This window comes from Rhinolophus sinicus, chromosome 4, assembly GCF_057876585.1.
Source record: "Rhinolophus sinicus isolate RSI-liver-muscle chromosome 4, RSI-T2T, whole genome shotgun sequence".
Taxonomy (NCBI): Eukaryota; Metazoa; Chordata; class Mammalia; order Chiroptera; family Rhinolophidae; genus Rhinolophus; species Rhinolophus sinicus.
Genome location: NC_142504.1, coordinates 78,079,737 through 78,095,036, shown reverse-complemented (window position 1 = coordinate 78,095,036; position 15,300 = coordinate 78,079,737). Strand labels below are relative to the sequence as shown.

At 40.8% G+C, this 15,300-nt stretch overlaps 1 protein-coding gene across 1 annotated transcript in view; it reads right to left on the bottom strand.

Annotated features, from left to right (window-relative positions):
- LAMA3 (laminin subunit alpha 3) overlaps positions 1-14,867 on the bottom strand; it is a 264,040-nt gene extending 249,173 nt beyond the window's left edge. Inside the window, exon 1 of the mRNA XM_088797937.1 lies at positions 14,301-14,867. Within this exon, the coding sequence (XP_088654063.1) occupies positions 14,301-14,576 (276 nt within the window). The 5' untranslated portion in view covers positions 14,577-14,867. The remainder of the gene's footprint in view (positions 1-14,300) is intronic.
- Between the last annotated feature and the right edge of the window lie 433 nt (positions 14,868-15,300).

The following is a 15,300-nucleotide window of genomic DNA, read 5'->3' as shown; positions in this document are numbered from 1 at the left end:
CTTTTTCACTGCTTTATATTCCCATTGTCCCAATTCCCTTAACACTTTTGTTCATCCTTTTTGAACTTTCATCAATCACCTAAATTCATTTGAGGACCAGAAAGGGTATAGATACATACAAAAAATAAAATGAAGTATTTATAAATTCTGAAAAGGACACAGAGGTTTCATGTAGGAGTAACTTTCAAAACATGTAACAACTAGGGCAGCACAGCCTTCTGAGTTCCTAGGACACACCAAGCATGTTCCACCTCAGGGCCCCTGTACCTGGTGGTCCTTCTGCCCAGACCACACTTGCCCACCCTCCTCACGGGGCTGGCTTTCTCTCAACCATCAGGTTTCTGCACCATCAACACCTCCTTAGACACGACTCTCCATCTGCTCAACCTAAAGAGGATTCCCTTCATTAATCACTATGACAAAATCCTGCTTATTCTCTCCAAGACACAATAACAATCTATAATTATTGTATACCTTTACTCATTGGTGGCAGTCTCCCCATAGCATGCTAGCTCCACATGGGCGGGGACCTTTTCTGTCTTGTTCAGAATTGTATCCCCATCCTCTGTGCCTGGCACATAGAAGTCAATAAATATTTGTTGGATATATGAGTGGATAAGTGTTACACACAAATAGGTGTACACGTGTCTCCAGGTACCAGTTCTTTCTGTAGTAGATAAGAATCTACATTATGGATCATCCACAAAAGACATTCTACCAACTCCTGTCAAGCCTCCAGGTGCTGAGGGGGTCAGTGAGGACAACGAGCCAATCTGAAAGTGACAATCAAGACCTCATGCACTTATTGGGACAGTTCAGGCAAGAGAAAGGTGCCCACTCCTCAGGGTTCTATTTTCCCCCCAGGGAATGGTACCAGGCAAAGGTCAGATGACAGGAGAATTATCCCACTACTGAGGAGCACCAGACAAAAGTCTCCTGCCTTTTTATGGTCCCAGAGGCTTGGGGGTAAGGAGAAGAGAAGGAACAGGAGTAGAAAAGCACTGACTCAGAGTCAGGGAAAGTGCCTCAGCTGTAGCACTCCAATAAGTCTCAGTAGAGACCTCCAGGAAGTGTCCACTGTGGATGCCTCTGAATAGAAGTTCCTGGGCTGAGATTGAAGATATGCATATAAGCATGGCTGGTTCAAGGGAGCCTGAATATTTGACTGCAACTCCCTCCAGAAAACTGCAACGCACCCACTGCACGCAAGCCTGGTGTGGGGAGGGCAGCTTCTTCCATGAGGCCTGTCAGTCAAAGCTGTGTAATTGCCTACGGTTGGGCCTAAAAGATCATACATAGGATTTTGACCTAGAGATGGACTCTTGAAAATCATTTCAGTGGTGCAGCACACTTTGCACAGGCAATCCTTCTCCATAGCTGACCTCAATCCTTCATGCTGCAACATTACATTATCCTTCTTATCTTCAGTGAATATGGAGAACTGTTGGCTACAAACATCTCAGTAATGATTCTAAAGGCCCTTGGCCTCATCTTCCTTGTGGTTAATCAAGCAGTTCTACTGTGATTTGTTTCTGCTACAATCCTCCTAAGTTATTGTGACAGTTGCTACACGTAATAGAGAAAAACAACACCCCGGAACCCAGGCAAGTAAATGATCAAAGAAAAATAAAGCTGCACTTAACACCACCAAGTATGTGAGGGATGCAAAAAATTACTTCAAAGCCATCATGGTGCTCAGAGAGAGGGAACCAAGATTTTACCAGATCCTAACACTTCTGTTAGAAAGACTGACGTCAATAGCTATATTTTTATTTTAAAGTCTACTAAGTTCACCTAAAAGATAATGAAATAAAACAAAAGAAAGAACACTCAACTAGTTTATGGCAATCTTACTGAGAGATTTTCCCAATGAGGTCTTCCAGCATTTCCTGCTAATTTTTCTGGTTTGTTAAAAACACTCAAAATCAATGTTATATTATATACACTAAGTGATCAGCTGTCACAGTGAAAGACGCTTGGAAACAAATGAGACATACAGGAAAATTTGAAAGTCTGAAATTTTTGTGTTCTCATCAAATCACTATGCAAACTACCTTATAGAGAATCTTTGCCACCAGTGTCTTTTGTACAACCAAATCCTTAGCAATATTTAGTCTCTGCAGAGCCAATCCCAGGAAACAAGGAGTCAAGCTTTTCATTTCTCTATCCCACTCTGTCGCTCCCCTGATGCAGCCCCAGAGACCTCACTTGTGAAAGAATCGTCTGACCGCTGGGCTCTGTGTAAAAAGAGATCAAAGACTCACAGGTACCCATCATGCCCAAATTCTCACCACCCAACCTCTATTAGGCAATTCTTACTTTATGCTCCTCCGACATGTTGTGCATATTTAAGAATGACTCTTAATGTGGGTGATCCCTAAATATTTGTTCAGCCAAGAACAAATTCTGTTTACAGGCCACATTTTGAGTTATCAGACTAGAAATTCCCAGAGAACTACCCAGAGAGCCTCATGCAGTGCCTCCATTCTCCACTCTCCCATATACAGATAAGACTCACTCATTGAATGGTTTATAAATAATGCTGACTGCCTGAGAGACTGGTTATCTGATCTAAAGCTAAAGTTACTGCTATGGAATGAATATTTGTATCTCTCCCCCACCTGCACAAATTCGTATGTTGAGACCCAACCTCCTAGATAATGGAATTAGAATGATGGCTCCACCTACATGAATGGAATTTTTGCCCTTATAAAAGAGGCCCCAGAGATATGTCTCATCCCTCCCACCATGTGAGGACACAGCGAAAAGACAGAAGTCTATGAACAGGAAGTGGGTCCTTGCCAGACATTGAATCTGCCCACAGCTTGACCTTGGATTTCCCAGCCTCCAGAACTGTGAGAAATAAATGTCTGTTGTTTATAAACTACCCATTTTTTTATGGTAGCCCAAACAAATTAAGATAGTTACTGTACAATATTAGTCTCCTAGGGCTGTCAAAACAAAGTATCATAAACTGGGTGGCTTAGAACAATAGACATTTATTGTCTCACAGTTCTGGAAACTAGAAATCAGAAATAAATCAAAGTGTTGGCAGGACCATGCTCCCTCTGAAACCTGCAGAGGAAGGGTCCTTCCTTGCCTCTTCCAGTTTCTAGTGACCCAGGTCTAGTCATTGGTTTTAGCCACTGCATCAGACATCTCTACCTTGAAATTCAACACATCAGGGCCACACCTGTCTTTCAAAGGCAGGTTGTTGAAATTCAAGTATTTTTTATCCAAAGCCCTTCCACCAAGGTGCTGGTCTAGTAGGAAGTCTATCATGGTGTTGCTCTTTGAACATTTCTTCAAAAAGCATCTGTGGAGTGTCTACAACAAGCTGCCACAGGGCAGACAGACATGAACAGGAAAATGTGGCCGCACCCTTAGGGAGCTCATGATCTAATAAGGATACAGACATGAAAATAAATGGCTCCCAGGTGAGGAATGGAATTAGAGAGGTGGTGCAAAGTTTGGCTGGAACTCCGAGGGAGGAGTAGTTGGTGTGGCGGTGGCAGCACAATATAGTGGGTAAGAGCAGAAACTGCAGCCAGAGTACCTGGCTTTCCCACATCTTAGCTGAGAGATCTTGAACAAATCACTTAACTTCTCTGTGCTTCAGTTTCCCCATGTTTAAACTGAGCATGCTAAGACTACCTCCATCACAACTTGTTGTGAGAATTAAGAAGTCAGTATGTGTAAGGTGCTTTAGATCAATTCCAAAGATCAGTAAATATTATAGGTGTATTAAATTAATACCCTGCACTAAGCAGAGGAGCAAGTCCCCTGGTTATAAGGCTGTTCTCCCTACTCAACATTCTGCTCCCCCCCTTATTTGGTATCATTCCTATACATAATATGTGGAGTATATGGTGCAACTTGAAAGTAACGGAGCATTACTTCTTTTTCCCACATCTTACAGTTAAGATGTGTATAGATAACTTAATTAAAACCCGTATTTCTCTCTATCTAATATTCATTTATTAATTCCACATGTATTTTCTGATCATCTAGGATGGGAAATCACTGAGAAAAAACAATATGCTTATGACATTGAGAAACTGGCAGGACCATGGGACTCAATGAGTTGGCTTTCCCCAGGGCAGTTTCCGTCCTGTTGGCATGAGGCATCTAATAAAGGCCCTGCTACATCATCCAAGCAGCTTTTTTTTATGTGAAGCAGAAAAAGGGTCCCTGCCTTTAAGCAGATACAGCCTTGCCCAGGCTGGATTGCAACCCCCACTTGTCCCTTGGCCAGGAACCCACTTCTATAGCACAAATATAGACAATTCTAAGTCTGACTGAGACCACTGAGGTACCAGTTAGTAAATCCTTTCTTCACTAGGCAAATGATTTTAGAATATTAAATAAGAGTTAAGACAGGTTTCATGAAAGCCTCAATCTCAACCAGAAATAAATTTATGATCTGAACGAATGTATTATTATAACCAAAATTAATCTTACAAAGTTAATACCTCCCACCCAAAATATGTTACTTTAGCTGATAAAAAATGTATCCCTGTATAAATAAATAATACCTAAACTAGTTATTAACACAGTACCAAAACAATTTAATGTTGCTATTCTATAGAAGGCTATGGAAGTCATTATACCTCTGGATTATTTAGCATGCCAAATAGGTTCAGTACATAATGTACTGTACATTTCATTATTAAAATAATTTTTTACTCAAAAATTTTAAATAACTATTGTGAAAAATCATATTTCTAGCTTACCCCTTTAGAGGGCTTACCTAAGAATTTTTTCACTCTGCGAAAAATCACATTCATTGAGCACTATGTGCCAAGAAATATGCTAAGTCATTTTTATCCTCCCAATAAACTGTGAGATAGACACTATTGTTAAATCCTATTTTTTTCATGAGGAAACTGAGATTATGCAATTCTCCAAGGCCAGAGAGCTGTTAGAGTTAGAATTCAAACTCAGGTCTACACGATTGCACAGCCAGAGCTCTTCACCTCTAAGTGAGAGTAGTGTGATAATACGTACAATAAGGCAACTTTTTATTTTCCCATAGGAGTTTCCCTGGCCTTTTTTAAAAAATTAGGCCATTAAAGAAATTAGTCATCTACAGAAAGGTTATGTCTGGATCATGTTTGCCTCCCCAGCATCTAGCATGGTGTCTGGCTTGTAAGAGCCACTTAATAAGTTTGTGGATTAATTAATTAAAAGAAAAAGAAATTAAAGGCATACAGATTGGAAAAAAGGAAATAAAACATATGTAATCCTGTATGGAGACAATTCTAAAGAGTCTACCAAAAAACTACAGGAAGGTCATAGGATACAAGATAAATATGCAAAAATCAACTGCATTTCTAATGTAGATGTGTGTGCATATAAGAATTAGTAGATATACAAATATTTCCTAGCTTTGAAAGGGTCTAGAAGCAATGATATGGCAATAACAAATGAGCACACTTCATAACCAGATCTTGATTTTTAACACCACACTCAATTTAAAAAAAAAAAAGAAAGAAAGAAAAAGAATAGAACTTCTTGGAAAAGTACTTGGTTCCAAGAAGGCTGGAGCAAAGAAAATTTTTGTGGTACCAGAAGGTAAGGAAGCACTCAATAAAAGATGTGGGGATATCACCAAAAGTGGTGGAGGGAGCTTCAATGATCTGTCCCTCCATTGAAGCAACAATTAATCTTGCAAAAACTGTCAGAATAAACTTTTTCAGAACTCTGGGATCTACTCAAATTGGTGAACTTGAAGACAGGTCAATGAAATTATTGAGCTTGAGGATAAAAAAAGAATGAAGAAAAATAAACAAAGCCCAAGGGACCTGTAGAACACCATAAAATCGACCAACATATAAATTATGGGAGTCCCAGAGGAGAAAAGAGAAAGAGGCAGAAAGGATATTAGAGAAAATAATGGTTGATGAGTGACATCAAAAACATGACAGTGTGAGAAGTGCTCCTTGATATCTCCCCTGGAAGTTACAACAAATTTAACAGCTATAATTCAGCAAAGGATTCCACACGTAACACACAAACACGGCTGAGAGATCTGCGCATGGGATCATCTGAAGGTGGGAGAATCCGGGCAAACAGAGGAGGAAGGGAAAAGTACAGAGATGGGAGCCATGGGACACAGCCCAGAGCACACTGTGGTCCTGGGAAAGGGGAAGATTGAGACTGCAGGGGCACTTTCTGTGGCCCCAGCAATCCTGCCTGAGGGAATCAGCATATAAAATGACTGCACCCAGCAACCAGGGCAGAGCCCTTGGGGCAGAGACCAAATACAGAAGGATTCTGACAACTGTGGTTTAACAGCCCTCTCCATCAGGCAGAAAACAAAGCCACAGAGCCTGGCCACCTCTCCCACCTTCCCAGAGCTCCCCACCTTGCGCCCTCCCAGTGCTAGCAGCGGGACCAGAAAGAAAAACAAAATGGTTGCAGTGTCAGATTAAAGAACAGAATATCTATAGCCCTGAGAACTGGAGAGACAGTTCCTGAGCAGCAGATGCACAGTGCAGTTAATTCCAGTGACAGGGAAGGAGCTGTAGGGGCAAGGCAACTGTGGTCTGGAGGTCACCAGTGCTCAGAAGAGATCAGGGCCACAGGCTTGCCTCCTCTTCCAGTCCACCCTGCCCCCACCTTTCCGGGCTAATCCCATCAGGGGGCACCCAGGACTACTGAGATACAAAGCTCTGCATCTGCCTGCAAGGGCAGCACTGGGATTTCAGCGTCTCAGAACCCCATCAGCCACTACATCCTCCCATGAGGGTGGTGCCCTGAGACCTCGGCAACCTGGTCACCCAGGAGACTGCTACCTCCCCAGGAAACCTCCCACCATGGGAGAAGCCGAACAGCACAAGAGAAAAAATAAAATGCTCCCGCGCCACCTACTGGTGAGCAAAGAAAGACCTCTTTATACCAACCCGCTGCAGAATTCACTCCTGTAGATGCCCAGGAAAAAAAATAATTCATTAATTGCCATGAGTAACCAATGTAAAATGACAGCTTAGAAAGAAAACGAAAAATCTCCAGAAAACAAACTTAAAGGCATGGAAATATGTGACTTAAATGACAGAGAATTCAAGATTGCAGTTCTGAAAAAACTCAATGAGATGCCCTCCCAGAAAGAAAATTCAGATAGGCAGTTTAATGAACTGAGGAATAAAGTCAATGAATGAAATGAATAATTTACCAAAGAGATTGAAACTTTAAAAAAGAACCAAATAGAAATTCTGGAGTTGAAGAGCTCAATAAAAGAGATGATGAATAAAATACCAGCTTAGGAAACAGAGAAAATAATGGTTGAAACTTCCCAAATTTGATGAAAGACATGAATCTACGAGGTCAGACAATTAAGTTCGCGAACTTGTTGCAACGAAGTTGCTAAACTTTTTTGATACCAGAGGGATTATTCATTATGAATTTGTACCAACTGGACAAACAGTTAACCAAGTTTACCATTTGGAAGTGCTGAAAAGGCTGCGTGAAAAAGTTAGATGACCTGAACTTTTTGCCAACAATTCCTGACTGTTGCATCATGACAATGCACCAGCTCAAACGGTACTGTGAATGAGGGAGTTTTTAGCCAGTAAACAAATAATTGTATTGCAACGCCCTCCCTACTCACCTGATCTGGCCCCCAATGACCTCTTTCTTTACCTGAAGATAAAGGAAATATTGACAGGAAGACATTTTGATGGCATTCAGGATACCAAGGGTAATATGATGACAGTTCTGATGGCCATTCCAAAAAAAAAGAGTTCCAAAATTGCTTTGAAGGATGGACTAGGTGCTGATGGTGCATAGCTTCACAAGGGGAGTACTTTGAAGGTGACCATGGTCATATTCAGCAATATGTAGCACTTTTTCTAGGATGAGCTTGTGAACTTAATTGTCAGACCTTATACACATCCAAGAAACTCATCAAACTCCAAGTAAGATAAATTCGAAGAGATCCACACTAAGACAAAATATAATCAAACTGTCAAAAGACAAAAAGAAAATCTTGTAACTGCAAGAGAAAAGCAATTCATTACATACAAGGGATCCCCAATAAGATTAACAGCCCATTTTTCATTGGAAACCATAAAAGGAGAAGGCAGTGAGATGACATATTCTTTCTTGCTGAAAGACAGAATTCTATAAGAGGTAACATTATCCTTCAAAAATAAGGGAGAAATTAGGACATTCTCAAAGAAACAAAAGCTGAAGAAGTTTGTTGCCAGTAGACCTGCCTTACAAGAAATGATAACGGGAGTCCTTCAGGCTAAAAGGAAAGTACACTAGACAGTAACTCAAAGCCATATGAAGAAATAAAAAACCCCAGTATAGGTAACTACATAGATAAATATAAAAATCCAGCATTATTGCAATTTTTTATATGATTTAAAAAGACAAATGCATAGAATAATAATTATGTATTTATGTTAATGGGTAGCAATGTATAAAGATGTAATTTGTGACAATAACATTATAAAGGGGGTGGGGACAGACCTGTATAGGAGCAGAGTTTTGGATGTTATTGAAGCTAAATTGGTATCAACTCAAATTGGACTGTTATACATTTAGGATGTTAATTGTAATCCCCAGAGTAACAACTAAGAAAATAACTAAAACATATACAGAAAAGAAAATTAGGAGAAGGTGAAAATACTACACTAAAAACAGAAATTATGCACAAAAGATGGCAGTAATGGAGAAATTGAAAGACCAAAGAAATATAACACATAGAGAAAACAACTAGCAAAATGACAGAAATAAGTCCTTCCTTATCCATAATCACTTTAAATGTAAATGCATTAGACTTACCAATTAAAAGGCAGAGATTGGAAGAATGGATAAAAAATGAAAAATAACATCCAAATATATGATGTCTGCAAGATATTCACTTTAGATCCAAAGACACAAATAAGTTGAAAGTGAAAAGAGAGAAAATGGTATTCCATGCAAACAGGAACCAAAAGGTAACTGGGGTGGCTATACTAATATCAGATAAAATAGACTTTAAGTCAAAAATTGTTACAAAAGATAAAGATGGACATTACACATTAATAAAAGAGCCAACTTATCAAGAAGATATAACAATTTAAACATAGTTGCACCAAACAAGAGAGCCTCAAAATAAAGAGGGTGCCAAAAAAAACTGTATTAAAACTGTATTAAAATTGTACTTAAAGAGCCAACTCATCAAGAAGATATAACAATTTAAACATAGCTGCACCAAACAAGAAAGCCTCAAAATAAAGAGGGGGACAAAAAAATATATACACATTTTAAGAAAGAAAAACTGTATTAAAATTGTAATACTCAATATATACCGATAACAAAAGATGAACACAAATCACATTTAACTTCTGCAATTACAAGAGGTGCTCAAAGTTGTTACCATTTGCATCCAGACACTTCTGATTACTGCAAACTACTGCTTGCGCAACGTTGACCAAAGTGTCCACTTATATACATTTTTTTGACACCTCAGGTATATAAGAAGCAAAACTTGACAGAATTGAAGGGAGAAATAATTCCATAATAATAGTTGGATACATCAATATCCCATTTTCAATAATGGCAGTTTCTCAGAAACTTAAAAATGAACTCACTATATAATCTAGCAATTTGACTCCTAGGAATCTACCCAAGAAAACTGAAAACATATTCACACAAAGATTTGTTTGTGAGTGTTCATAGCAACATTACTTATAATAACCAAAATCTAGAAACAGCGCAAATGTCCACCAATTAATGAATGGGTAAAGAAAATAAGGTATAGCCATACAATAGAATACTACTTTCTGCAATAAAAAGAAACCTCTAACTCATACAATAATACATGTGGAACCATGTTTTTTCACTGGTAAGTAAACCTGGCTCTCCAAAGGAAAACATTTATGTTTTGTACATAAACCTTCATTGCTAAACTTTAGCCAATGTCCACAAACACAGAAAAACTACTAGGAAAATCATTTTTAAAAAAATCACTGATCCTTAAATTGATGATTGTAATCATTTGTCTGAAGTCTCAAAATAACTCTTATCGATCATTCTTACAACTATATCAATGGACATAGTTGGGTTTCCCTAGACATTCTCAAGATTTTCACATCAATTTCACAAAGGAAAAGGCCCTGGCTGAAGTTAACAAATGATTCTCTAGATTCACAATAGTTCTAAACAAAAGAAGTTGAGTTTCCTGTTTATGGCCATTAGTCCAAGTCACACACACAACCGAGACCGCTTTGTGGCAAGCACTGTCACTCTTAGCCATAATTCACGTGTATGTGTTTCTCTATCAATATCATTCAGGTTAGATACACACTTCTATGCATAAATCAAAATGTAACTAAGGAACATATAAACCATGTGTTGAACTGTCGATGTACAAAATCAAGATCATAGGTCTGGTAGATACGTGTATTTCATTCCTTGTGAGTATACTGTTTATGCGAAGCTAACCCAAACAAGGTTATATTTTAAATACAGTTTTCTACCTCCATTTTATCATCATCTCTATCACATGTCAGTAAATAACAATGTCTTTAGATTCCATACATAAGTAAACATTTAGAATTAAGGCACAAAGTGTGACATATTTCAATTGTAATAGCTTTTCAACAGAATAGAATTTGCATCTTTTTCTTGTCTGCTCCTTCCATTAACTTCTTTACAGCCTTTACCGGTATCTTCATTCCACCACCCTTTCATTCAATAGTTTCTGAGCACCTATATTTTTCCAGGCTTTGTGCTAGGCACTGGGGATATAGCTGTGAACTGCACAGACAGTATTCCTGAATCAAAGAGCTCTCATACACCAAAAATTTAATATCTGACCAGTAACAAGTATATAAAATCTTATTTAATGAATCTTAAATCCAGAGAAACGACAGTGAACATTTTTCATACAACAAATAAAATTCAGATTTTTAAAATATCTACCATTCAAATATCAGCATTGTTAGTATAGAATCAGGACCACAAACTCAGGTTTTATTCAAAGACATGACGTTCAGTTTTTATATTTTTTTGCAAAACTTCTGATCTGAAATTCTAAACCCTGGCCAGCTCCAAAGATTTATTTTTAGAAAGTTCAAAGAAATAGAACTATTTTAGTTAACTCTTCTCCATTTCCCGTCTTGAGCTATACATGATGAGCAGATTCAAGATGATCAGCACTCAGGTAAAACCAATTGATTAACCATAATCTTTCTTCCCTTCTCCCACCCATCACCTACCACTCCTCACTTCTCTAAAAGGCAGGTCTGCACAAGAAGCCACCAACACTGGGCTATCGCAAGTGTCTAACAGCCTGGTCTCTGGAACTTGGCTTCCCCTTCTGTTCACCAACATACTTCTCATTAGGTGAGAACCTCTCATATCAGCAATCAGTATATCTTCCCAAGCATTCAACTGTGAAAGCAGAAAGCACTAGGCAGCAGAGCTTTTGTTCACCTCTTACCTTTAGAGAAATACAAGACTTAATACTAGATAGCACTCTTTTTCGGCAGTCTGAACCCTGGTCTGAGAACACAGCCTGCTGAGTGACCTCAGAAAGCCACTTCCTACTCTATCTTGGACTGTGAATCCAGGTTTAATGACCTATTTTGGAACCTATTTTAATGACCTATTTGGTTTTCAGAACAGAAAACATGACTTTTCAAAACAGTAGTGTCAAACTATGAACACTCAATAAAAACACCAGTTGATGAAAATAAGGGTTGGCCCATTCCTAGGCAAATCTGGGAGAGAGAAAACATTTGAAAATTGCTTTGATTCCTTCCTTCTCCTTGCATCTACTCTCAAATAATTAAACCAGTTCTCTCCAAAGCTGGGTATGCCAGGCAATCCAGTGGGGTGCAAGAAGGGAATATTAAAACTTCTGTTTATGCTTAGTTTACCTAAACATGAAGAAATTCAGTTCTACTAATATTTCATATACAGATTGCTTAGGGACCTTCATTCAGTCCACAAGTCAGCTGGTCACAAGTCACCTAAAGTCCTGAATGTCTGTCCATGGGAAGAGGAGGGGTTCCACCAGGCTACCATCTGACTAGGACACTTCGGAGCTTGCATGTGCCCGGTTAAGCAGACATGGGGATTCTCTTCTCCTAAATAGGATGGTTACAGCCTTGTATTGAAATGAGGAGTGACTGAAATTCTTTTGACAACACAGGTTCACTGGTTATCTCACGGTAATGTATAACACTTAAAGGCCTTTTTTTACGTTTAAAGATGTTACACTTTTTTTTTCACAAAAATTCCAAATTTGCTGACTTTTTCTGGGATGACAAGTGGCTGCCAGCAATACACTACCTGATGGATACTTACAAAACAATAGAGATACTTAACTCTGCTCCATCAAAATAAAAGTATTCTTTTAACAATGTGTGAAAAAGTAAATACTGTTATAAAAAATATATATGCTTTGGAGAGAGCATTTTGAAAAATAGATGTTTGGAAATGTTTCATCTTTTGTTGCTAAAAATATGGAACTGTATTACTCAAAGTTTTCATAGTTGTACATTTTTAAAACATGGAAACAGAATTTTATAACATATTTAATATTTTTCAAAAGAAGAAGTGTATTTTGAAACTATTGTTTACAACATTTAAACACAACACCTTCCTACCAGGAAGTACTGAATATCAACTGAAAAGCAAACACTTACTGGCCAAGTTTTTACTTAAAAAAAAAATTAGAATAATTGAAGGATGGGGCAGAAATATGAGTCCTGTGATTTAACGAACTCAGACAGCATGAGACCTGTGCAATCACACAGGGTCACACACTCAGACAGGCCCCTCACTTGTTTAATTCTATGCTATCATCATCTTGAAATTCTTACTAATTTTTGAACAAGGGCTCCACATTCTCATTTTCACTGGACTTCGCAAAGTATGTAGCTGGTTCTGGAACTCAGTATTCAATGCAGTTCTTCTTCTATCTGAATCTACATATTCTGTGAGGTATCTTTTCATCTATGCCAACCACTAAATTCAAATATTAATATAAAACTACTTTGAATTGTTGTATCATAAGTGCTAACCTAAACTTGTCAAAAACAATTACACACATGATTACATTTGTATATTTCTATATTTATAAATAACTATAGACAATCACAAATAAAACATTTAGAGAAAGCAAAATTACTATGGGCTTCTAATGAAAATTAAAAGTATTTTCATCATCATTGTTTTTCTTTTAAATTTCTATTTTTGCATATTTGACGTACACACAATATATTAATAAAGTAATAGATGCATATAATTTATAAATAAATATGTACTGACACTGCATCTTCAACAACCTGTCATTTGTGCAAATGCATAATCAAAAGAGTTTCTAAAACACTGATCTACACTCTCAGTGACAATCTTTCGTGGTTTGGAACCCAAGCTCCAAAATTACTCCCTCTTTCGGCAACACTTTCCTATTATTCAGCAACACTTCCCAGTAGAAAGAGGTAGTAATTATGGCTTTATGTAAAGCGAATTTTGGAGTTAAGGACTGGGTTCAAATCCAGCTGCCCTACTTTATGACATAGGCGTGTTTCTCAGCCTGTTCACCCGATCCATTCCTCAGTGCGGCTGTGAGGATCGTGTGTAAGCACCTGGCACATCTCCACATGCTGAGTAAGCACCAGTGACTTTATCATTTCCACCCGCTGGTCCCGGTGAGCATCTCTGATGGACTCTGCGAGCTCTGTCCATTTCGATTCTCATTTGCCCCCAATGACTCTGATGGTGGCACTTCAGGCAGCGGGGTGAAATGCATCTTTTCGGTGAAATCGGAGTGCTACTGCTGATATAAACTAAAATTCTCCCTTAAAATACACCACGGAAGGTAACTGCCAACACCTTCTCCTCTGAGTAAGGAAGCGGAGATGAAGGGCCTGGAAGGAGGCGCACGGTTGAAGCCCGGGAGGGACTCAGTGCCTGGCCAGCAGCTACCTGGGTGACCGACCAAGGTTGGACGGGACCGGAGTTCGCTGCATCCCCAGAACGCAGCTTCGGACTTCCTGCTCTGCTAGCCCAAACCTCACCTTAGCCTTCATTCACCTCGCGTGCTTTACCCATCCCCGCCTTGGGCGGCGCGTTGGCAAGGGCGGTGCTCCCACAGGATCACTCTCGAGACACCGCGCCCACTTTCTGGGGTCGCCGGCCTGCGCGGGAGTTGTGGGAAGCCTTTCCCGGTCGCCTGGGGTCTCTAGCGCGCGGGGGGCGGAGGGGGAAGGTACCCAATCGCTTCGCACCGAGTGGAAGACCGCACGCAAAGGGAGCCCCCGGACCCCGCAGCGCCTCGCTCTCTCCGGGTATCTTACCTGGATCGTGTGACCGCTGCCCGGGACGGTGGGCCCCCCTACTAACTTGCAATAGAGCTCCGGCCGGGGTCGCGCGCCGCCCGGCTCGGGCTCCCCGCAGGTCGCGGTGGCCCGAATCTTCGCCGCCTCGGCCAGGTTGAAGTAGGGTGGGTGGAGGCTGAGCCGGGCCGCGGCTGGGGATTCCGGAGCGGCCGCGCACACCGCGGGCAGCAACAGTAACAGCAGCAGCTGGACTGCCCGCGGTGCCCAGCCCGGAGCCGCGGGGCCAGCAGCCATGCCACGGCGCACGGCCCTCCCTCCTCCGCCGCCCGTGGAGGGGCTCGGGGGCACGGCGGGCCAGACAGCACAATCCGCCTGCGATCCACGCGGGCAGCCCAGGGTGTGTGCAGCCGAGAATCCGGGCTCCTGCCCCACGCGCCGGGAGCCGGAGGCGAGGGGGCGGCTCCTCTCTTCTAGAATCTGAAACTCCAGCGGGCACCGCGGGATCAGGAACTGACAGCGCCCAACCTCGGGCCAGCAGACAGCGTCTCTAGAATCGTGCAGCGTGCTGCAAACTTCGCGGGCGGAGAAGGCGAAAGGCGTTGCCCGGCTTCTACCCTGGAGGCTCCAGATCCTGGCCGGGACCGCCCCACCTTCCCATTGCCGGGCAAAATCAGATATTTCTCCTCACCAGATACTCACCGTCTCAGACCAGCCAGAAAAGTCAACTCCGACCTTGGACAAGGAGGAAAGGAAGAGAAGAAGGCTTGCAACGAATTTGGGTGAGACAGCAGCAGAGACTGCCACTGCCTCCAGAACTTACATCAATGACACTGATTTCCCAGACAAGTCTCAATTGTCAAAAGACAACTTACGTCAATACTCAAACTCTGTACCCCAACGATATCGGGATGCAGCCACATACTGAGTCTGGGATCAAAGGAGATCACAGGGAATTGAGAGTGGCAGAACTAATATATTTAAAAGACAGCCAGTAGTGGAAGTCGTAGTTTGCCAACAT